At 30.9% G+C, this 25,506-nt stretch overlaps 1 protein-coding gene across 8 annotated transcripts in view; it reads left to right on the forward strand.

Annotated features, from left to right (window-relative positions):
- Positions 1–25,506, forward strand: part of LOC118197123 (uncharacterized) — a 466,504-nt gene that overhangs the window by 348,016 nt on the left and 92,982 nt on the right. For all 8 annotated transcript variants that reach the window (XM_085807503.1, XM_085807502.1, XM_085807499.1 and 5 more), the window contains 10 exons: positions 3,767–3,917; positions 4,463–4,632; positions 9,343–9,558; positions 12,956–13,069; positions 13,690–13,803; positions 14,256–14,468; positions 14,571–14,732; positions 15,066–15,236; positions 20,155–20,481; positions 23,548–23,874. In XM_085807503.1, the coding sequence (XP_085663629.1) occupies positions 3,767–3,917; positions 4,463–4,632; positions 9,343–9,558; positions 12,956–13,069; positions 13,690–13,803; positions 14,256–14,468; positions 14,571–14,732; positions 15,066–15,236; positions 20,155–20,481; positions 23,548–23,874 (1,965 nt within the window). The remainder of the gene's footprint in view (positions 1–3,766; positions 3,918–4,462; positions 4,633–9,342; positions 9,559–12,955; positions 13,070–13,689; positions 13,804–14,255; positions 14,469–14,570; positions 14,733–15,065; positions 15,237–20,154; positions 20,482–23,547; positions 23,875–25,506) is intronic.

Here is a 25,506-nt window from a genome sequence, read left to right on the forward strand (position 1 = left end):
ATTTGAACGCATTTGATTTTTCTGCTGGTGCTCAATCTTCATAATCATTTTTCTCTTCAAGTAATTTTGATTTGATTTTGCTCTTTAGGTAATCGACTGTTCTGTCCTTCTCTGGTAATACATCTACTAAGTCACCAATGTGACTGTAATTTGAAGGTAATGCTCTTAGCATATAGTTCAATTTTTCTTGTTCCGTCACGGTGGCGCCGGCATGTTTCAGTTCGTTCACATACTTCTCAAAATCATCGAAAAATATATTTACATCAGGATAATTTTTCAGTTTAACACATTCTAAGTTATTTCGACAAACAATTTGTAGAGATGTTGAAGTTTTTAAATACATTGCATCAAATTTCGTAACTATATCAAATGCAGTCTCACACTCGTGAATATATTCCAATTGCTTGTTTGTTATGGCGCCGTAAATGTATTTTGTAGCTTGGATATCCTTTTCTTCCCATTTTTCCACGTCATCATTTTCACTGACTTTTCGCTGAACCACATCTTTACACTTTTTAAATTGAAGAAATTTCATCATACGCACTTTCCAATTAAAATAGTCCGAACCATCAAATAGCGGTATGCCGATATCGCTGCTTCTTGTACATGCCATTTTTATGCTAGTACCGGTAGCTTTTAAAAAAATTATAACTATTAAATTCTTAATTCATATTCACAAACCACGAGAACTGCTATCATGTTAAATAAATCGATGTCATATGAAGAAGCAAGTCGAAAAATAAGAAATGTGTCTTTTCACATTTTTTATTGAAACTTAACAATACATGCACAACATTACATCGGCATCCATAGCTCGCACACAGAGAAGAGAGAACCACGTGTTGCCAATACGGTAAATATAAATGTACCAAACTAACACTTGTTCAAACTTATGCTGGAAGAAATGTAATTTTCAGAAATCTTTCTTATTTTGTGACATGCCGTTAGATGTGTCCAGGCTGTTGGGATTTTATCCATAGTAGAGTAGCAGAAGACACTTCATGTTACTTTTCATTTTATCTTCACCTCAACCTTTTTGCATGTTCTAAACAAAAGACTGTTCAAGATGGGTAGAAACCTAGTTCTTGGTGAACCAGGGCATACAAGTATATCTTAGGACTTCATCTGGTATATGTAAATATTGAGTAAAAGAATGAAATTGCATTTGCTAATTTCCTTCAAGCTCTTTGCTGGAGCTCTGTTCAAGGCTGATGTAATAATGAATTTTTTTTTTTTTTTTTTAATTCAGAGAAAGTAGTAGTGAATAGATTTTTATGAACTTGGTGATTCATTCAGGAAATGGAAATTTTTTTATCCTAATCAGGTTTTGCTTCAGCATTTAAGACGCCATTCAAGTTCGGTCTTTTGAATTCAGGGTTTTGCATTCTTTGGATGTTTTGCAAGATTTAGGATATTCGTTGCAAAGGCTATTATACCTTTGCTTTGCTACAATACATATCTTTAAAAGGAAATGACTGTGTTTTCATTGGACATATGACAGATTAGTCATAAAATTACCTTTGCTTTTTGGTGTTCCAGAATGGCAAAACTTTACTCATTATAATGGTTTTACTTCACTATGTACTGGGAAAATTTTCATGTCAAAACTTCATCCATGTGCTGAACTGTAAACATATGTCATTGTATATTGAAAGTGAGAATTATCAGAAGATATAAAATCTGTGTAGTCAAATCAGAAATTAGTTGAGAATGATGTTTTTCAAAATCTATTGTTGAAAATGTATAGTTGGGATCATATGGAAGAATTGAGAGTCAGTAATTTGTAATCACAGATAAAAATTGAGGATATGAAGGGAAAGTTTAAAAAGGCTGAGCATAAGGATATTGAAAAATTATTGCAAAAATGGTTCATTGTTAAATGTGTAATTGAAAGGAGGGATCCAAACTATTACATTTACACTAAGTAAATTTATCGTGTAAAATTATTAACGTATGGGGAGGCTCATAAACCGTGAAAAAGAAATTGACTAATTAATGCAATAATAATTGTAATTTACTATTAAAAATTTTTTTAAAATTATATTTGTTATTCATTTCCTTTTTTGGGAGATATTAGAATACTAATATAGTCCTCCCTTTTTTTTTTGTTTTTTTGTTTTTGTTTGTGTGTGTTCATGTGTTTGCGCATATATGTGTGGGAGAGAGATTTGTTAATCAGCTTTCCACACTATTTTTGAGATAACCCATATTTTTTTATTTGTAAATCAACATTTCATGTTTTATTACCACATGAAATAATTGATGAATCGGCTTTCTAATAATTTGTGCACTTTGTGTCTCATACACACACTTTGTGTGTATGAGCTCTGATTGCACAAATCATACACACACTTTGTGTGTGTATGATTTGTGCAATCAGAGCAAAATCTCCATTCGAACTTAGTGCTTGTAAATGACGTATTGGTATGTGTTGATTATGTTAGTTTATGTTTGCAAAATATTCTTTGGAATATTTACATTTAATCTGATTTACTAACTTCTGCGTAGCTTCAAGTAATAGAAACTGCTCAATTCTGCCAACCTGATTTCTGTTGTTTCAAGCTTTTAGAGAATCTCAGTTATTTTGCCAAGAAATCTCAAGCATTTAGTATGTCATTCAAGTTTTGTTTTATTGAAGTAATAATTGTAAGTTATAGCATCTATCCCTTTCTTATGAATTTTCAAGAAATATCACAAAGTGTTAAGTTCTAATTTTTAATTATTATAGTATATTACAAGTGAAGAGGGAAAAGCTAAATAAAATCATGCAAAATGAAAGGAAACACATAGTTACATTAAAAACATCATGAACACAGTACTGAATCGTATGAAGAAGCTTTCAAGCATTTTAAAGTTTTTCTCTGAGGTTATATAAATTTCAATACCTATGTACAGAAAATGCCTTCTAAGTTTACAAAATTATAAAGCAATTCCAAGGAATCGAATTCTGAATTTATTGACCATTCTGAGCTTTTTTAACAGTGTCTGCATGCTTTATTTTTATTTTTTAGCTAATTTAATCTACATCTAGATTAGAAATTTAGAGATCACATACATAGAAATATTACTGGCTTCAAGAATCCAAAATTGATATCATTTCCTTTTAATAAACTTAAACTTATTGTTGTGATCATAAACATGAATCTTATTATGTTTATATGTGTATGTGTGTGTCAGTGTGGATGTGTATGCATGTGTGTTATGTATATGTACTATATATCATCATGTATATCTTTGATCAGTGTAGTATTGTCATTATGTTATCGTATTTTTAATTAGCCTTTTGTGTGAAAAGGTTTTACATCTGGTCAAAAGGTTTTAAATCAGATTTATTAAATTTACTTACAGTAATAAATATGATAAATAAGTGTGTGCAAGACAAAGTTCATGTTCACTATATTAATAGGCTTGAAGATTTACATGTGTATGACATGTCTGTACTAGTAAAATTGCTTACAAAAATATTATTCTAATTTAGTTTTGAACTGAAATTATTCAAGCAAAATTCTTAATTTAATTTTAATTTTTTTAACTTTTATATTTGTTTTACGCATAGTCTACTTCTTAAAATAATTTGAGAAATTGAGCTTTTTTATGATGATAAATTTCAGCATTTTATTTGGTAACTGTCTTAGGTATTATGCTAAAGTCACTTATATATTACTGTATTTTACGAAAATGCATTTTTTCTTTGTTAGACTTTATAAATTGTAGATTATGCATATGGAGGTTTTTTTAATGATCATATTTATTTAATTTTTGATAGACTTTGAAAAGTGATTTATCCCTTCATGTTCAAGAATTTGAAAATATATGCAATCTTGGAGAAGGTCTTTTGTCAAGCTGTGAAGCAGATACAGAATCTGTTAAGAAAGAGTTGGATGTCTTGAAAAAGAAGTGGAGAATACTTAATAATGGTTACTATTTTTAAGATCTATGAACCCTCAACTTGCATGACATATTATTTTTGTCTTTGTTTTTAATAAATGTAAATTTTATTTGTCTTTAAATAAATTTGGATTTTTGTAATTCTTTGTTTTATTTTTATGATATTCTGCAATACTTTGATAAAATACATTAAATGACTTCCAATCTTGTAAATAATATTATGCACTCATAGTGAGTGCATTATGCTCTCAAACTGAGAACAATGTGTTATTGATGTACTAAGTGGTTTTATTATGCAATTTAGTTTTTACTGGCTAAAAGAACAGTGCCTCATAAGACATAGTCTGTTCCTATCATGCAAAATTTTATTGATTAATAATTTTGCACATCAATTTTCTAGGAGTACTAAAATGAACAGTTCTATGTGCTTATTTAAATAAAAAACTAAATATATACTTAGAATATTTTAAGTGAATACTGCTGTAGATGAGCTAATGTTTAAAAAAAAAAAATTAGTGAAAATATCTTTGGTCAGTAAAGTTTATTTTAGTTATTATTTTTAATTTTTTCTTAGATATCACTGTGCGTATGCAGTCATTAGAGGAGATGTCTCAAATATTATTAGAACATGAAGAGAAAATTCGGGATTTGCAACATTCTGTTCAGCGTCTAGAAGATAGACTGCGTTCTCATGATGCTTTAGGTGATATGTCTTGTGATCCAGTACTTCTAAACAGGTTACAGGTAAAAAATACAAATAAATTTATGTATATGTTGCAAAATCCTGTAGTTATTCATATGCTGTTTTGTACATATAAAATTATAAGTTTGCTTTGTTCCTTAGACTTAAGTATTTTAAGTAAAATTGACGTTCACTCACAAATAATACATAGATAAGTGATTTTGCTCATTTTTTCATAATTATGGTAAAACTCCAATTATCTAGAGAAACTGGATAATTGGGTTACCTCTTTTTCTATAGCCAAATAAGTGTTTGCTCCAGTAGATTTTATTTTTTTAATATTCCCTTTTTCAACAAAATATTTTAATTTCCATTAAGCAAAATGTCGAAAACGCATTTATTTCTATAAAATTAAATGATGAAATTATTTTTTATTTGCTAAGCATGTTATTCAAAAACAAGTAACACTTTCCACAAATGTTTTTACAAAAATTGCTTAAAAATACCACAATGCCTATTAAAAGCTAATATGAAATATCATGTTAAACTGCTGTTGCACAGCATATAGTTAGTTATACATAACTGTCTTTTTTGAAGGGAGCACAGATGTGATATCACTGTGATGTGTATTCTGTTTTCAGAATGAGATATATGTTAAGGCTAAGTATTGAATGATGTGTGGTTTTATGTTACTAAATTAAGAGAGTTAAAAGTGTGTGACATGCTTATTATGAATTATTTGTTTCTGGAAGGTAATAAACAGTCATATTATAAGTTTTAAAAAATGTATATTATTTCTTTTTGCATGGAACATTGTTCAACGAAAACATTTTGAAATACTTAAGTAAATTAAAAGCATCACTTGGCCTTAGAAGGAAGAATCGGGTAATTGGAACTCTACTGGACTAATTTTTATTAAATAGGAGTCATTGATTATTTTTTGAACTCTAAGAATAAAAAGTCATCAGATTTGTTATGTGCATAGATCTTTTATATTTATATCCACTTGTTTTAAGTATGTTGCTTTAATCTTGCAGTTCTGACATGTATTTTAGCATGTTACCAAGTAGGGTATGTAAGTAAAGTAACATTGTAGGTGTTAAAACTTCAGTTGAAGTTTTATTTTTCTTGGCATCAAAGACTTCAAAACTTTTAAATCCTTGAGATATTTCTAATCATTAGCAGCTAAGTTGCTAGTTTATAAGAGAACAAGAACCAAAAGTCAAAACAATTTTCTGCTTTTATAATTTTTTGGGGTGGCTTTGATATACAAGACACTAGAATGATACAGTCAAAAGTCTTTAATCCGGACTCGTTGGGAGTTTGGCGATTTTGGATTATTGATTTTTCCAGATTAAAGATCATCAGTTTAAATCTGGTAAGATGGCAAGCAGAAATTATACAATTAAAAATATGAAATTGTAATTTATGAAATAAAGAGCAATTGTGATCTAAATGGTATCAAAATTTACTAAAAAAAGCTTAATATTTATTTATTAAGCATTTCTTTCAACACGTGCATGCGTAAAGCATACATTACGCATAGTCAAAATTAGAAAATTACAACCAGAAAACTAATTTCTGTGTATTCATGATATTTATAAATTTAAATCATATAAAAAGGATATTGATTTAAATCATATCGGAGTACATCGAGATGAGGCACTACATTTAGTAAGGAATTATAAGCCGGATAAAATAAAAACATCTGCCCTGAACATGAGGATAGTGCTGACAGATCAACTTCCAGCTAATTGCGCACCACGACATCCCCCCCCCGCAGAGCAGCGTGAAATTGATAAACAGATTTCGGAATGGTTAGAGACACAAATCACCTCTCTGTCACTTTCTTCATGCCTTTATCCATTTTTTGCAGCAATTCCACTTTTTGTTTAATGGACATTGAAACATACTTTCGCTTTGTAGATCCTTTGGCAACTCCAGAATCGGAAATTCAATTTGACATAATCGAAAGTTCTAGCTTACTTTTATAAAATTGCTCCAACAGTCTGCAAAAAAATAATAAGCCGGATCCAATTCGAAGATTAAGGAACAGTGCAATCTGCAACATTTACTGAAATAGATAATTAGATAATTTTAGCTTAGCTTATACCGTCCGTTATACATTAAATGAGCATGCGTAAACGTATTATGCGCATGCGTAATGCGATTACACATGCACTGAAAGTTTGTAGCTTTGAGGTCCGTATTATAGTCAAGTTTGATACTGGCATAGAGAAAGTTCTAGTTTAGCCGCACAAGAAGAAACACGCATGAAGAGTAGACACAAAGCCAAAGAAACTCGTTCTGAAAAAATCCCACATCCGGTCAGATAATACAGTCAAAAGTCGTTAATCCGGACTCATCGGGACTTCGGGGATTCCGGATTATCAATTTTTCCGTATTATAGATCATCAGTTTAAATCTGGTAAGATGGCATGCAGAAATTATAAAATTAAAAATATGAAACTGTAATTTTTGAAATAAAGAACAATTATGATCTAAAGGGTATCAAAATTTACCAAAAAAAAAAAAAAAAAAGCTTAATATTTATTTGTTTACTTTACTTTCTTCACTATCGTAAGCGAATTATAATGATGAGGAATTTGATTTAAATCATATCAAAGACGAAGTACATCCAGATGAAATACTACATTTAGTAAGGAATTATAAGCCAAATAAAATAAAAACATCTGCCCTGAAGATAAGGATAGTGCTGACAGATCAACTTCCAATTCATTGCGCGCCGCCTCGTCCCCCCCGCCGCAGAGCAGCGTGAAATTGATAAACATATTTCAGATTGGTTAGATAAACAAAGGATATTCCTTTATCCATTTTTTGCAGCAATTCCACTTTTTTTTTAATGGACTTCAAAGCATACTTTTGCTTTGTAGATCCTTTACATATTAGTAAATACGAGGGCCATCCAGGAAGTAGATTACGTTTCCGTCTGTGTCCGCTAGGGGCGGGGCTAGCGCGGCCATCTTGTGGTCAGAGCGTTGCGCAGCTCAGTCTGCATCTAGCCGTGCTAGTGAGAGGTTCGTGCTGTGCTCCGTTCAGATACTGTGACAGTTTGAAATGTCTGCGTTAATTGAAAATCCCGCGAGCTGCGAGGTGCGCTCAGTAATAAGGTTTCTGACTGCAAAAAACTGTAAACCGATAGAAATCTATCGGCAGCTTCGTGAAGTGTATGGGGACAACATTATCACTGAAGGTGGAGTGCGTCAGTGGGTCATAAGATTTCAAAATGGCCGAACCAATGTTCACGACGAAGATCGAAGTGGGAGACCCAGCATAGTGACCGCCGAACTTCTCGAAAAAGTCAATGCTAAAGTCCGTGAAAATCGAAATTTCACAATAACGGAACTTTCTTTGAGTTTTCCACAAATTTCGCGAAGTTTGTTGCACGAAATCATCAGCGAAAAGCTTGGTTACCACAAGTTTTGTGCAAGATGGAAGGCAAGAAGAGGTAACGAAGTGGTTGAAGGCGCAGGCGGCCGAATTTTTCGACGAAGGAATTTCCAAGCTCGTACATCGCTACGATAAATGCCTTAATTTGTATGGTGACTATGTAGAAAAGTAGTATTTGAGTGTGGCTTTCATCTGTATATAATAAAATTTGTTTCCTATACTTTGTTTATTTTTTTATTCCAAAACGTAATCTACTTTCTGGATAGCCCTCGTATATATCGGAAATTCTATTTGACATAATCGAAAGTTCAAGCTTACTTTTATAAAATTGCTCTAACAGTCTGCAAAAAATAATAAGCCGGATCCAATTTGAAGATTAAGGAACAACGCAATCTGCAACATTAACTGAATTAGCTAATTTTAGCTTAGCTTATACCGTCCGTTATACATTAAACGCGCATGCGTAAACGTATTTTGGGCATGCGCACATGCATATTCGCAGCAGTAAAGGTCTTACGCGCATGCGTCTCTCAGAAACTTTGTAGCTTTGAGGTCCGGATTATGGGTGTCCGAATTAACGACTTTTGACTGTACTAACTGAAAAACCTCACTGCTGACATGAGGACTGATTGTATTATAAGCTGTATGATTATCTGCAGCTGATGCATTCCTTATCTTCCTCTCCTTATTGAGAGATCGCTTGCATCATGATTTTAGGTATCTTTCGTAGATGAGAAATATCTTCTGATTTGAACTTTGCTCTTGTCATTTCCTGCTATATTGATCTCTTATGGTATGTATCAAATTGTGTTCAAAATCATCATGTAAATTTTGAGATGCAATGTTTCTGTTTATTAATTACCTTAATTTTCGACACCAGTGAAATGCAATGAATAGAAAGTAACAAATGTCACTGATAAAACAGGTTAAGTTATGTGAACCTGGAAAATTATGAAGTCTTTTAATTCTAATGAGGGGTTACATTATGAGACATCTCCTATGTAGAGAAGTTTCTGATTATTGCTCTGTTTGTTTTGTATGTTTATATTAAATTTAAAATCTTATTTTTCTTAAATCCTTTCATGAAGTAAATAAATTAACAAATAAAATAAGAAATTGTGTGGATGGTTGCAGTTTTAATTAATATATCTAAAACATTTATTTGTAAAAAATTGGAATCAAATTTTAACATAGTTTTCATACGGTTCGTTTTGGGAGAGGGGGTAAATTATTACAAGATGCTGTTAAATTTGAAAAATGTGTATTTTTTTGTCTCTGAACTATTTTTCATATTTTGCATATAACTGTAATATTAAAATTCTGTTGTTTTGTATATGTTGTAAAATTATGATATTTTTTAGGCTTTACTGCAAGAAGCTGTGGACATGAAACCTGAGTTTAAGAAAGTGAAGGATTTTGTGAAAATGATAATCGAGAAAGCTGATAAGAGCTGTGACTCTTCTGAAATTTTTCAATGTATTGAATCACTCGAAAGTAAACACGAGGCTTTAAGAAAAGAATTAGAAAGTAGATGCACAACTTTGAATGCTTCATATAAAATCATTTCAATTTTCATGGTAAGGAAAACATATCTAAAATATTAAATTACTAGAATTTTTTATTATTATTATCTGTGTGTTGTAACTACAGGAGTACTCAAGAAGTCTGTCAAAAAACTTGTGAAAACTAGCTGCATTGATTAGTGACAGTCATCTTCTTAACCTCAAAAAGTGTCATTAATATTCTATTCCACTGTCAGTAATTTTTTATTTTTGTGTGTGCGTGTTATGTGTATGAATATGTTAAATTCTGATTATCAAATTCTGTTTTAAAAAATTATGATTTTCAGCAACTAAACTTCATTATACATGAATTGATGTTAGAGTTGTTGTTAGATCTTTTATTAGTGTTGGTAGATGTAGCCAAATGTAGTTATATAGATACTTAATTATACTGCTTCTATATTCCCTCTTTTTCAGAACTTAAAATTTATGGCTGGTCATATTTCTAAAATATGCAAATATGTTTGGATTTTAACTTTTGAAGTGTTTTCTAAAAAAATATTATTCATTAAAAAGAGTAAAATTCAAATAAAGTGTATTTAAATTTTGTTTCTTAAAATTGCCACTAATGTATCCTAGGATTTGGATTATTGAAAGATTGCATGTGTAGCACAGTAATTCCCCAGATTCCATGTATTTTTGCAGTGCATTATCATTTTTATATTTTTATGTACCTTTTTGGGCAGTTAAAGTGAATATGTGTTTATCTGCTAAAAGCAAATATTTGTAATATAAGTGTTATGTCCTAGTTTTATTAATGGAATTTCCCTTTTTAATATACCTTAAAAGCATATTCATAAAAGCTCTGCCTCAAAAATGCAATGATGAATAATAATGCAAATGTGAGAGGTGTGAATCATGCAGCAGATATCTAGCAATTTTTAAATTTTTATTTGTTGTTAAAAAGCACAGATAATAAATAATAAAGATAAAAACTTTGCAAAATATGGTTGTAGTATCAAAGTACATTTTTCAGAAAACCATGAAATTTTAGGCAGTACTTTTTTCTAGAGAATTTTGCAAGTCAGCGATTCTATAAATTAGAAAATGCTGGTTATTTGTCAATAGAATTTTATACTGTTATTAAAGATTTGCAGCTCTGTAAATCTGTTCATGATAGCTACTTATGTTGATAAATTCCGGCCTTTTACTGCATAAAGGGCCGCCCAGCGGTAACGTCGCTGAACACTGGTAGTTCAGTCTGAAGTTCGAATCCCACAAACGGGCTGGCTGCATTGGCGTTTTCATGGTTTTCTCCATGTGTAACATGTATACGAGCCAGTTTCTCTTAGAAAGTCCTCCACGAAGGCATCCCTCCCCTTAGGCAGATAGCCCTCAGGAACAGTTCTGTATCTCCCGTTCTACTGGGCAGATTGACGAAATTCAAATTGCATGTTTATGTCTCAAAATTGCGACTTAGGATATATATTAGATTTATTAAAGCATTGTTCTAATATTGGTATTTTGACATTAAATCGGACTTTTTCTGAAATAACATGCCCTTTTTTTTCCATATTTCGATTCTACGACTCAAATTATGCCTAGATATTAAATTTTGTAAAATTTGGTGCGAAATTTACAGAGAAATTCAAAAATTTATCTAGGTTCATTTTTTCAGTTTCCGCCAAGAACAATTCACTAATATAATAGGCAAACTTCTTAATTTATAGCAACCTATTTTCCTTTCCCTTTTTCACATTCTACACGAGCAGAAAAAGGTCATCGTTCATATTTTCAAATAATTTTAACAAAGTGCGTAAACCACATTTGGCGTTATTATCGCTTATAACATATATGCCAAATTTCAGAACACGTCAATATGTAAATTCACATGTATCTTAGAATATTTTGAATAAAAAATTCTAATTTTTTTAAGTGTACCTAGAAATACATCTACTTTAAGTTGATGTTAGCAATTTTATAGATTATAATACAAAACTTTTTTCGAAAAATTATAAAAAATATTTAAAAATATAATTTTTAAAAATAAATCATAAAAATGTGTGAATTATATTTGATTCAAGCCTAAATTTTGAAGTCTGGAAGAAGGAATCGAGTATTCTTAATAAAAAAAAAGATATTAATAAATATATACAAAATTTCAATTAACATCGAGGACCTAAAATTTTGAAAGATGATTTTTTAAAACTTACTCGTGTGATTTTTATGAAACTTGGCAGTTTGGCTTAATTTGAGTCGTAGAATCGAAATATGGAAAAAAAGTGGCATGCCATTTCAGAAAAAGTCCGATTTTGTGTCAAAATATCGAACATATTCTAATATTGCTATATATAATTACATATTATATATACATTTAAAAGTCTTTAATCTGGACTCATCGGGACTTCAGTGATTCTGGATTATCAGTTTTTCTGGATTATAGATCATCAATTTAAATCTGGTAAGATGGCATGCAGAAATTATAAAATTAAAAATATGAAACTGTAATTTATGATCTAAAGGGTATCAAAATTTACCAAAAAAAAGCTTAATATTTATTTGTTTACTTTATTAAACATTTCTTTAAATGTAAGTTGTTTAAGTTGCATCATTTTATGTACTAATACTTTCTCTTTAATTCTATAAACAGACATAATTTCTTGTTCAGTTACAAAGTTCCACTGTTCAAATCCTGTAATTGCTGTGCCGAGAATACCGACTAATTTGTCAATCGAAATTTTTTGGTTTTCACTAACCTCTCTGTCACTTTCTTCATACCTTTATCTATTTTTTGCAGCAATTCCACTTTTTGTTTGATGGACATTGAAACATGCTTTCGCTTTGTAGATCCTTTGGCAGCTCCAGAATCGGAAATTCTATTCGACACAATCGAAAGTTCAAGCTTACTTTTATTTTAAGATTTTTAGATAATTTTAGCTTAGCTTATTCCGTCCATTATACATTAAACGTGCATGTGTAAACACATTCTACGTTTACGCATGTGCAAAAAGTTGGTAGCTTTGGGGTCCGGATTATAGATCATTCCGGATTATAGACGTAATATATATTTTTAAGTAGCATATTAACATTAGCATATTATATATTTGCTGATTTCCCTTAAAATTGGTGGATGGTAGAGAAAAGCATGCCAAATTTATATTCACTGATGTAAAATTTTCAAAAAATACTCAAAAATATTGCAAGGAGGGGAAAAGCTTTTAGATGTAAAACCATATTTTATATCACAAATGATTTTTGATAACTTATGCATGCAGATGTGCAGTAAAAATGAAGAACGAAATGTTAAATATGAAGAACAAAATATTTACAAAAACATGTCAAAATCAGTTGTAAAATAGAGTTTTGAAAATTTCTTCCAACATTTTTTTTCATATTTTTATATTAAATAGTTCTCACTGTATTTTTAAATCATTTTTCTGTACGTCATGATAAAATATTTTTTTCACTTTAGGAACATATAAAAGATATCAGATCAGACCTTAACAGCCTCGATGAGGAATTTGATAACATGCAACCAATTGCTCATGATTTAAAATTTCTTAAGATCCAGTTGAAAGATATTGAGGTAAGAATTCTGTTTTTAATATTCAACTTTACCATCGAACCAAAAAAAAGGAATGTGTGAAATGCTATGTTTTTAAATGATATGCTGATATTTGTAAACTAAATTTAAGATATGGACTTTAAAGGAACATATTTTTGAAAATGTCTTTGTTTTTATTTTGCACTGTTATTTCCATGAAATGATTTTTCGATGTTTTATTGCTGAAAGGTTTTATTATTTATATATGCAGTGTATACTGGATACTTTGGGGAGAAAAATATAAAATGGTACAAAAGTATTGCTTGTTGTCATTTTGTTCTTTTATTTCTTTCAGATGATAAAAAAAAATAATTACTTAAGCATACAATTAATAGCTGTAAGCATACAATTAATAGCTGTAAGCATTGAATTCTTAGTGTATGCCTACAGCAGTTAGTTATCTGGAAGCTCATTAAAGTTATTAAGCTATAAGCATATGATAGATAAATTATTAGTAATTCTGAAAGGTTATTATTAGTTATTGAGCTATATGCATATAATTATTAGTGTATGCTTATAGCAGTTACTGAAAATTGGAGAGGCTTTTTTTTATTTGGAATATAATTATTTACTAAAATTCTTGTAATACCTCCTTATCACAGGAATTTCATTCAAATTTGCTGAAGACCAAACATAAATTTTCAACAGCAGAAAAGGAATGCAAAACTATTGAGAAGCAAGAGCATATTTTGGATTCCAAAAGTTATGTGGAACAGGTTTGTAACTCTAAATTATTCCTTTAAACTGTAGTTTCTGATTCTACTTCAGAACGAACTTCCTCGAGGATAAACTTTAAAGCTTGCTTTGTGTCTAACATACTGTCATTTTGAAACTTGATGTGAAAACATATACTTTATTATGCATGTTTTAAGGCCTACTTTAAAACTTCAGAGCAACTTAAAACATTTTTTCTATACTTAAGAGCTTTAAAACATATTTTCAAGGCTATATTTAAGTATTAAATTAGTTAAGGTTCATGCCCTTTATTTTTAAATTAGATAACAGCTGAATATATTGAAGTTCATGATGCTTCAGTTTAAATATATTTTTATACATTATTTCGTAAATAATTTTTATTAGGAATTTGTCTCGAATATATACTTTGTGTATCTTTGTTTAATTGATTTTTGATTAAGCAATTGAGTTGCTTAAACCATAATTTTTTCAGATGAAGAATTTAAATAGACAGATTATTCGTTTAGAAGAGCATGTTAAGACAAGGGAAACAGCTATTAAAACCACGATTACCAGAATTGAAAGCTTTTATGCCATTTATTCAACAGTAATGAGTGACTTAAATGCAGTGTTGAAAGAAGCAGCAGCATTTGAAACTATTGGCGGTGATGTAGATATTATTCGATCTCAGCAGCAAGCATTCAAAGTAAAATAATTTTCCATTATATTTTTTAAACTAGTAATATTTTATGTGATTTATTATTCTGTGGTTTAACAGTAAACATGTAATAAAATGGACTTTTTTTAGAAACTGTGTAATTCAAGAGTAATTCCCCTGAGCAAAAAAATAGTAGAAGTTAACAAACTGGGTCAAGGTCTGGTCCAAACTGCAACATCTGGAGTTGATACAAGTGAAATGGAACAGCAAATAGAAAAACTTAATACATCTTGGAATTCATTGCAAGAATCTGTAAGTTAAGTGCTGTTTAAGCTGATATTTTTTATAGTTACAAACACTCACAAAATAAATGCTGTCTTTTAAAGGATTTAGAAATATGCTGTGCAATATTAAATGAAATGTTCTATAAGAAGTGATTATAAAATATGTAAGCCATTCTTACTGTAACAATCGTTAGTTTAATGTGAAATAAGTTTTTGACTAAATTTTGTTAAGTGCATTAATTTTCTGTCAAAATTGTGTCATACCATCAGGGTATTAAATTGCAATCCAGAGTTTTCTTTATGCTACAAGATATTACCTTTTCTGAGTATGAACTTCTAATGAATTTTTCTTCCCTTCCAGATTAATGAAAAGGAAAAGAAACTTGATGTTGCTTTACTTCAATCTGGCAAATTCCAGGAAGCATTGAGTGGTGTACAGAAGTGGTTGAATGATACTGAAGAAATGGTTTCCAATCAAAAACCACCCTCTTCTGATTTTAAAGTTGTCAAAGCTCAAGTTCAGGAGCAGAAGGTGAATAAATCTGCAATTGTAATTTTTCTCGTTAAATATAAATGTTCCATTAATGTTCATTTCATCAACTGATTATACTTTTCCCCTCGCCAGTAAAGTATTTTGATATTTTCTAAAAAGAATTGCTCTATGTGATCACCTTTGCCACCTCATAATAAAATTTATATCTCTTCATGTTTGCAAAAAGTTTTATCAAAATTCATTTTCCTCCTAAATGGTTGGTTAAAACCGCAGTTGGTCCCAGTGGTCCATGAAAATGTTTTGATGGCCCGCAGAAAAATTAGGACATAGTTTACGCTTTTTTGCAGACATTTTTTACTCTCTTTGGTTTCAAATAAAATAGATAATAGACCCATAATGGTTGAGAAAAAGCAAGAGAATATTTTGCATTTCTTCAGTAAAACTAAAGATACAATAACTAATGAAAATAGTATTACTTCACTTAACAGAGAAGCAATCAATGAATCAAAGCATCCACATTCCTCATCATGGACAGATATCATTAGAAAGAACGTTGAAAACTGGAGCTGGAAAAAAAAAAAAAAAAAAAACCAAGGTAACAAGGAAATGTAATTCAGACTACTTGAAATTTGGATTTATACCAGAACCTGGTACATACTTAGTTGCATCTCCGGTCTTTTGTTATTATCTGTTCTCAGAGTTTATCTAATGATGCCTTGAAACTTTCAAAACTCGAAATACACTTGAAATTCAAACCACCGGGTTTAGCTAAGAAACTACATGAAAAGTTTCAAAAAAGGGTTAAAAATATGCAAAAATAAGTAGGTACCTTAAAAATATGGTTGTTTAAGATAATTTCTTATCAAAGGCTTTCTATCTGATAGTACATTAAATAGCACAAAAGGCAAAGCTATATACAGAGAGGAATTATTCAAGCCTTGCATTACAACTTTATGAAGAGGTTTTGGGAAAAAAAGCTGTTCAGAAACTGAAAGTAAAAAGTCTGCTAACGCTTGTTAAGCCCAAAATTGAAGAAATGACTGAACATGACTGGACACTGCTCAGGAGTTGTTGCAAAGGTGAAAAATGTTAGTCACCCAGACTTTCTGTCTACACACTGCATTAAACATAATGAGCATCTTGTGGTTAAAAAAGTGTCCCCAGAACTACACCAAGTATTCTCGGATGTTATCAATATCACTAATGAATTTTGACACAAAACGCTTAATTCTCAACTATTTGGAACACTTAGTAAAGAAATAAATACACAGTAAAATCACCTTCTTCACATTGAGGTGAGATGGCTTTCAAGGGGTAAAATACTGACTCGACTGTTCATCCTGCGTGAGAAAAATCAAATTATTTTCTAGCAGCAAAATAATTCGAAATTTCAAGAACACTTGTCCACCGATGAGTACATAGTAAAGCTTGCACCCTGACATATTCTTTCTCTGTTAACCGAACCATATGTGAGGACAACTTAGGAACGTGTTTATAGTATGAGGTAAAGTAGATGCTTTTCAAACCAAATATCACTATAGCAAATGCTGTTGGCAGAAGGAAATGTGCTAATGTTTATAAATTTTAATGAACATATGAGAGAGAAAGATCTCAACCAGGAAGTGGCATCCATTATTCAATAGCACTTATAGTATCTAACAGAATGTTTTGGTTTTTATGATCTAAAGCGAGAAGATCCTAAGCATGGAAATATGTGGATAATAGATACATTTTCATAAACACTGAAGATAGCAAATTAAGCATGGATGTAAAAGAAAGCCAGACTGATCTGTCTTGCAAAACAGTTTAAAAACTAAATTCCAGTCATCTTTATCAAAACCTGATTTTTGTCTCTCTATAAAAAATGAATCCCCATCACTGAATGGAAAAGCAATCGGAATTTTAATTTTTAAATTCAGTTTTCAATAACATATTTTTCTAAAATGACATTTTCATCTGTAACAGCAATTGAAACTCGGTACATGTCTCGGCTTGAGAAAAAAGTCTTGTTCTGATATCACAGGAACCAAAATTCTACAAAATAATACATAAATAAAACTACATTTTTTTTAAATAATTACTCTATACCTCTGTTACCTTTAATGACTGTATTTCACATTAATAAAATAAAAGTTTTCTGATTAATATTATATAAATGCATTTACCTTTTTTTTCTAAATTCATATTAGTGGTCCGCCAAATAAGAAATTATACATTTAGTATTCCAAGAAGTTCTAAAGGTTGGCAACCGCTGGATTGAAACACACGTGCTGCTAAAGTATATTTGGAAATAAGTGATTAAGATATTTAAAATTAAGATTAGCTGTGGTGATAGTTTGTTTCATGGTGCAGAATGTGTTAGTCACAAAATGTTATTGAAGTAGAATTCAGTATCATTGAAGTAAAACTTTAAACATTTTTAATCATTAACCACTAACCAGGTCACGGTTTTGCTCTAATGCACTCTCAAAATGCTGTAAAAAGCTGATAGCCTAAAAAAAATTGATTGTGTGTTAAAAAGAAAATATATTAATTCATTAGCATGAAGTTCTCAGCAAGTACAAAAGAACTTTCTTTTGTAAGAAATTCAGTACAGCAGTTAAAGGTTAAAAGCTAGCAACTGAATTTTTATTATTACATAAAAAATTTGTTTTACTGGAAATCTATTCACCTACAAATGACTTAACCCTTTGTGCATGAGAAAGGAATTCTCCCTGATGTAACTATATAATTAGTCTGCCACATATATGCAATGACCATATAGAACCTTTTGTCCCCATATATGCTACACATAGAGAAAATAACAAAACTAGTACATATTCAGCCATTGGGAGCCAAACTGAGGATGAATTAGGGAATTGATGCTGTAACCAGTTCTGGATGATCATTGCATGTATGTGACAGATTGTTGTCAAAGGGTTTTACCTTTCTTGTGTGAATTGTATCTGTCTAACCTACTTTGTAAATAAATTTGCTTGGATGGCATGTAAATATTTGTGCTCGTGGTCACATCTCTAATGTTAAGAGATCCTTTGAGTTCCCTCATTACTTTTTGCTGACATGGTTTTCTAACAACTCTTCTTACTGAAATGAAGGCAAATTGAAGTCTTTTGTTTGAGTGTCAGCCAAAGTTGTCTTAGCAGTGGTCAAAACAGTACAAACAGTTTTCCCCTAGAACTTATTCAATGGAAACAATCCTTCTCTTAACCTTTTCAAGACCAAAACACCCGAGAACGACCTTTCATTCGAACGACCACAACCACCCGAAACAGCCAAAATTGTGTTGTTGTTTTCTTCCTCCCCCTAAAGTATGCAGGAGCAGGTGCAGTTTACCCAAATGCATTGTATCAGTTTATTGCAGACAGTTTTTCCTGAAAGGATTTATTTGTGATATCTTATACTTATTTGTTAGAAAGTAGAAAGGATGTCATTTGAAATCTTCACACCTCTTTGTGCGTTAATGGATGGGGTGGGGAGCAAACTGCTGTGAATCTCTAAAGGCATTTCGGGTGCTTCGGTATTTCAAGCATACAGGTTAGCAAAGGCTTTGGTATTCAAAGAGTTAAGTAGTAACTCTGCTCATATTTTGCCGTAGCTAATCTTGACTAGAAAGATAGTTACTTTTATTAAGTATGAAATAATAATTAAAATTGTATTTACAAAAGTTTTTGGAGATATCTGCATTATTTCATTACAAATATATGTCTGGATTGCATTTTTTAATATTTCTCACTAATTTAAGAATAGATTTATAATAAATGTCAACTACTGGTTTCTAGATTTAAAGCAGCCAGTCGCTGAGTGGATAAAGTTACTAAATACTGGTAGTTGAACCCAGGTTCAAATCTGGCAGAAGAGCTGGTTGCGTGGAGTTTTCACAAAGTGTATTATAAGTGTGGCCCAGTTTCCATTAAAAGATGTTATCTATAAAGGGATCTCTCCTATAATGGAAATGTCTCTTATGTGCACTGAGTGAATTAATAAACTAGCCATCCTAAATGAAAAAAAGTGATTAAGTGAAAGATTAAGCTTTTGTATGTAGGCTGCCTGAAAAGTTTTTAAATGTGTTCTGTTATTCAGACTTCTGGCTTTGCAGTTCCCCTCTCCCTTGAGTTCTTTTCTTGGAATTAGTTTTCATGTCGTTATATTAATGATGCAAAAACATGAAATATACTTTTGTATGGTATTCTCTTTAATAATGAAAATGTGAAATGTTTTACTTCCTGATCTGTGATTGGAGCCACTTTTTGCATGAGTGCTTTTTCAGTGTTAAGAATGTCAAAAAATTTTGTCACTATGTCTAGGCTATATGCAAGGTATTCTAGTGACTAGATCAATTTCAAACTGAACTACAAATGTCACAGCAGCAGCATGCTTCAGTTTTCTGTTTCTTACACAAATCCAGTTCTCCTTCCTTATGTCTTCATATAAATGGTTTTTGCAATGCCTGCATAAGGGTCACTGTTAACTTTCTGTCCATAAGTTTGCAGTGTTGACATCTATTTAACTGCAGTAGATAACCTACCAGACCTCTTGGTCACTATGTGCTGCTGCCTTGAATTTTTTATGTCATTGAAATGCTGGAACACAGCTTAATGCTTCATTGCCATATGTGTGGTGTAACATTACAAGTGTTTCATTACCATTCTTTGCATGTTTAACTCGAAATTCAGTTACGTCTCTGCTGTAATGTCATAGAGATACATTCCTTGTATCTCATCATAAAGATACTTAGATAAAAGATACAAGATACTTGTGATCAAATATTCAAACCCGTGGCTGTCAATTGTATATTGAAACAGGTCATTGAATAACATTCTCAAATCCCAAAACAGAGTTGTTGTATCTAATATAAGGAAAAAGAAACAGGTAGTTTCGAAACTTTTCAGTCAGCTGTTGTATGTTATAGAATAATTGTCATTTCTGCATTTTGTTAATTGTTGATTTTTTCTTTTAGTTCTTGAAGAAAATGTTGCTCGATAGACAAAATAGTGTCATTGGTCTGAAGACTATGGGTACAGAACTAATGAGTACTACAAAAGCAACTGAATTAGAGCAGGCTGAAAATTTAATGAAAACTATAACTGTTCGTTTTGAAGAACTCATTTCTACAGCTGAAGAGCGAATGACAGTGCTGGAAAAGACTCTACCTTTTGCCCAACAGTTCCAGGATATTTTTATCCCCCTTATGGACTGGATGGACACGGCTGAGAAAAGGATAATTGCCTTATCATTTGTTCCTGTAAATGATGAGCAAATAAAAGCAATGGTTAAAGAACATGAGGTTTGTTTTTCATAATTATTAGTAGTAATGTTTCAAAATGTTTTTACTGCTACTGATTCTTTTATTACTTCTTAGTCTTTTTTATATTATCATACACTGAAATTTTTCAGAAATTCAACCATTGTTCAGTATTAATTTAAACCTGAATCTGAATGTAGTAATGATTTTTTTTATGTATATCACGTATGTTAAACTCACAGACTGCATGCAGACCTAGATTCATTTTCGTGCAGCCCTCGGTTTACCCTGAGAAAATAACAAAAAGTATATAGTTACCATATTAAAAAGAATTGGAATTACAGCCCATATCCAGGTGTATATACAACCTCGGGTCCTAAAGCGGACACTTGAGATGATCTCTTTGCAAAATTACTTTCTCCATTTCTACTGATAGAATTAACAGAAACTCAGTGCAACTCATCTCTGAAGCAAACATTTAGTGAAGTGATCTTCCTTCAATTTTACAAATACCTGCATGGTTGGTTCTCAGAGAGCCACAGATTCATATCATGCATGACTTCCATATTTAGTAGTGTATCAGTATGAAAAGCTTCTTTCACTTATGAAAAGGAACAAATCCTCTATGACAACGGTTCTCAATCGGTGGTATGTAAGAGGAAAGTAGGTGGTACATAAAGAAGCAAAGTATTTTTAAATATTAAATTAAAAAATTAAATACCCCAGCATCCTGTTTCCCTCCCCCCACTCTTACACTCGTAAATTTATGCAATCTGAACTTTGTTCAAGGTCAAAAGCCACTCCCAGACTTTACCAAAATATCTGTTTTAATTTTCACAAATATTCTTTTAGCCATAGACGTAACAAAATTTGTCATAAATGCTGTTTTAAAAGGAGTAATAGAAGTGGATGTTATGTTTAATAGGAAATATAAATAAGTTCCTATCAAAAGATAATATCTCATTAATTCTTTTAGAGTTGATCGATTTCTTAGCATGTCTACACTTTATGTCGCCGCCATTTCTGGGCTCATTACTCTATTTTCAATTAGAATAATTTTTTATGTAGATTTGCTCTTTCTAACAGTGGGCATTTTGTCTTCTTATTGCTTTGTATTCCTTACTTTCTTACAGGATTTGAGAATATCGTTATTTTTGAAGACTTTGTAATATAGTGTGAATTTAAATATTTGTGAAAAAATAATACACCAAACCTAGATTTTCAGAATGGAAAAATAGCTAAAATTGACTAAGCAGAAAAGTGATGATACACAGGTGGTGGATCCAGGACAATCTACTAGCACAAAAAATATTGAAAAGAAAAAAATGACAAAAATATAATGAAAGTTATTTATAATTTGGGTTTACTTGGAATGGAGATGAAATCGTGTTATCTGTGGTGAACTATTATCCAGTCTAAGTATAAAACCATCATTTCTTAAAAGACATTTTGAATATAAGCATGCAAATTTAAAGGCTAAATCTGAAGAATATTTTAAGAGAAACATTTCTTGGCTCAAAAATAGTAAACAAGCAGTGAAAGGTTTTGTTACTTCAAGTGAAAAAGCTTTAGAAACTAGGTTACCTAGTAAGCCTTAGAATTGCCAAGACTGGGCAGGCTCACACTATTAGAAAAAATCTTATATTACCAATGTATATACATATATATAATGCATATATATATAGAGAGAGAGAGAGTGAGAGAGAGAAGCATAAAAAACAGAATATAAAGTCTGACTTTTTAATAAGCATGAAGTTGCAATAGGACATAGCAATCAATATGGATTTAAATTTGGCTATGTGAGCGTAAAAGGAGAATTTAAACATTGTGAGTTTCTGCCATCTAAGCCATTTGACAATGTATAAACATGAAATTATAATATTTATAATGTGTAAATATTAGAATTGAAGTAAAGATAAATTTGAAGAAATTAAAGGGAAATTACTGATTAGTGAATGTTGAAGTAAAAACCAATGGCACACAGAAGTAATCCAAAAATAACTGACTTGTTATTTTTACTAATCCTTAATTTAATATACAAATAATAGAATTTATGCAAAAAATATATATAAAGCATAATCAATGGGCATAAAATAATGTGTATGCTTCATTGGGGGGGGACAGCTTATATTCATTTCCATTAGTTGCATTTCTGACTTCACTAGTCCACTCAAAATAATGTTCAGAAATTTTTTAATAAAGTAAGAGACCAAAATATAACATAGGAAGTGAATTGATGAGTCTACTCTTACATAGCTCCAGAATAATGGTGGGGGGAATTAAACAGATTAATAAAGTATGAAATAAATCTATATCCGTTGGTATATTAGGCCTTAAAATGCCAAGGTGCTGTGAAGTGAAAAAATGTTATAGAAGAAGCCAATAACAATAAGAATATCCAACAAATCCATTTAATCTCAAAGTAAATAATTAAATTTAAAATAAAATAAACCACTAATTAATCAAGAAAATTTTGTAATTTTAAAATTAGTCAACAGAAGTTTTCATGCATAAGAGTGTTTATCTTCCATCCTTTCTTATTTTAGAAGCTGTCATCATTTTCTTTATTGTTTCAATTTTTATTTAAACTTCATTATTCTTTTAATTTGGTTAGGTTAGGTTATTTAATTACGGCAAAGCCTAGAGGGCTATCTGCCTAAGGGGAGGGTTTCCTTCGTGGAGGACTTTCTAAGGGAAACTGGCTCGTATACATGTTGCACATGGGGAAAACCACAAAAACACCCATGCAGCCAGCCCGTTTGCGGGATTCGAACCTCGGACCGAACTACCAGTGTTCAGCGACTTTACCGCTCGGCCGCTGGTGGGCTGTTCTTTTAATTTCTTTTCAGATTTCGTTTTTTGTGGAAAATTGCTTTGAATCTGTTACTGCTAGTACATGTTTTTTTTTTTTTTTTTTTTTTTAATTAAAAAGTTTTAAACTACAACATTTTAAATTTTTGTAAAATAATTAACAATTATTAGCATTTGAATTAATTTAGATGGATATTAGAATGATAATACAATTATTAACTTTAAGTTAACTGTAATATTATTTTATTTGTAATAGATGTTTTACTGGTGGTTATAAATTTTTACTAATATTTTCAGAAATTGACTTCTGATATTGAAAGTCATCGAAAATACTTAATAGAACTGAACACAGTGTCTGAAAAACTGAAGCAAGTTATAAGTACAACTGAATCTGAAACCTTAATACAGAAAGTGATGTCAATCAATGAGAAATTTACTGAAATTAGCCACTCATGTGAGAACATTGGTGTAACTCTTAAAGAAGCTCAGAAAGGAATCACTAGTTTTACCACAACTTATACAAAAGTAATATCATGGATTGAGAAAACTACTGTTCAGCTAACCCATTTTCAAGTTTTGAGTGTTTATTCTGATAAACTGCAAATTCAGTTCAAGGATTTGAAGGTATTTTTTTTTAACTTTTTTTTATTTATTTATTTTAACTGGAATACTCTGATTTATTTTTTCAGTGTCAAAGAGGTGGAAATATGCATTCTTTTATAAATTCTTCATATCTTACCAAACTGGGAGCAAATATGTAATGTAATTGGTATTGGAATTATACCTTCTGCTTAATAACACATGTTTAAATTAAATTAGAAGGTCATCTGTAAATAAAATAGCTTGAACTTGCATATTATTTGAGTGTATTTTTAAAATCTTTTTATGTGCCCAAGATAAAGTTAAATATGACTATTGGATTTTATCACTAAAGAAAAATGTATTCTCAGAAGCCTTATTTGTTTTAGAAATCTGTTGCATAATTTTCTAAAATAATGTAATGAATTAAAGCTAGAACTGTCAGTGTTAGTTCTTTTGGAAACTGAATGCATTAAAATAAGTCATTCTGTTTCTTTATACTTTTGGTGGATTTCATATTGTAAGCATATATTTCTTTGTCAAAATTATCTGATGTTATGGTAATTTTTGTGAAATATGATTGATTTTCAACCCGATCTGTCTACTTCAAATGAATTTTATTAAAATTCCTTGAAGTAGCATCATATGTTGTTTCTATATAATTACATTTTTGGAAAGATTTCTGCATCACAACTAATTCTTGATAGTTTTGCTATGATTGACTATTTTAAAAGAAATGGGTCTTGCAGCTGAATAAAAATTAATAGCTTAAATAAAATAATTAACTGGCATATTTTAAAAAGGCTTTTTTTTAGTAGATTAATTATCATAAATATAATTATTAAGCAATATTCAGTAATGAGCAGAAAACCTCCTGTATGTTACCTAACAGTGGTTTAAATCTTTTTACAAAATATTGTTAACAGTAAACAATAAATTTGTTTGAATCCAATCTTTTATCTAACAGCTGTGTAGGAACCTCATGAACAGGTAAGCGAATAATCGCTTTAGTTCAGAAAACAGAAACATAAAACTCTAGAAGTGTTAGTTACCTTTTATTTCTCAAAATAAGAACTTAACAGATGGCACCTTCAGAGCATACATCAAAGCTTCCACTTGTGCTTGATCTCAAAGTATTGGGTTGTTTGGAAAGTAATTTCGTTTTTTCCCGTCAGAGGACTTAATTACATTTTTTTGAAACCAACTTCACACTTAAGCCGCATAACCATTATATGTCTTGAGAGCTGATATTACAAGGCTTGTGTGTGAAAAAGTTCTATTAATTCTACGCAGTAGTTTTTGGTTGGTGCCCTTTTAAATATGGAGAGCAATAAGCAGCATTTTCATCATATTTTACTTTTTTACTTCAGAAAAGGTAAAAATGCTGTCCAAGCAAGGAAAAAAATTGACGGATGTGTATGGAGAAGGCGTGTTAACAGTACGCCAGTGCCAGAACTGGTTTGCAAAGTTTCAATCCGGCAATTTTGATGTCAAAGATGCACCAGGGTCTGGAAGGCCGGTCGAAGCTGACAAAGATGCGACAAAGGCATTAGTTGATGCAAATCAATGAATAACCACACGAGAGATCGGTGAGAGGTTAAATTTGTCGAATTCAACTGTTTATGGCCACTTGAAAGGCCTGGGCTTAACCTCGAAGCTCGATGTGTGGGTGCCCCA

Source organism: Stegodyphus dumicola, chromosome X1, assembly GCF_044657685.1.
Source record: "Stegodyphus dumicola isolate Sdum_Otavi_A_Nest chromosome X1, ASM4465768v1".
NCBI lineage: Eukaryota > Metazoa > Arthropoda > Arachnida > Araneae > Eresidae > Stegodyphus > Stegodyphus dumicola.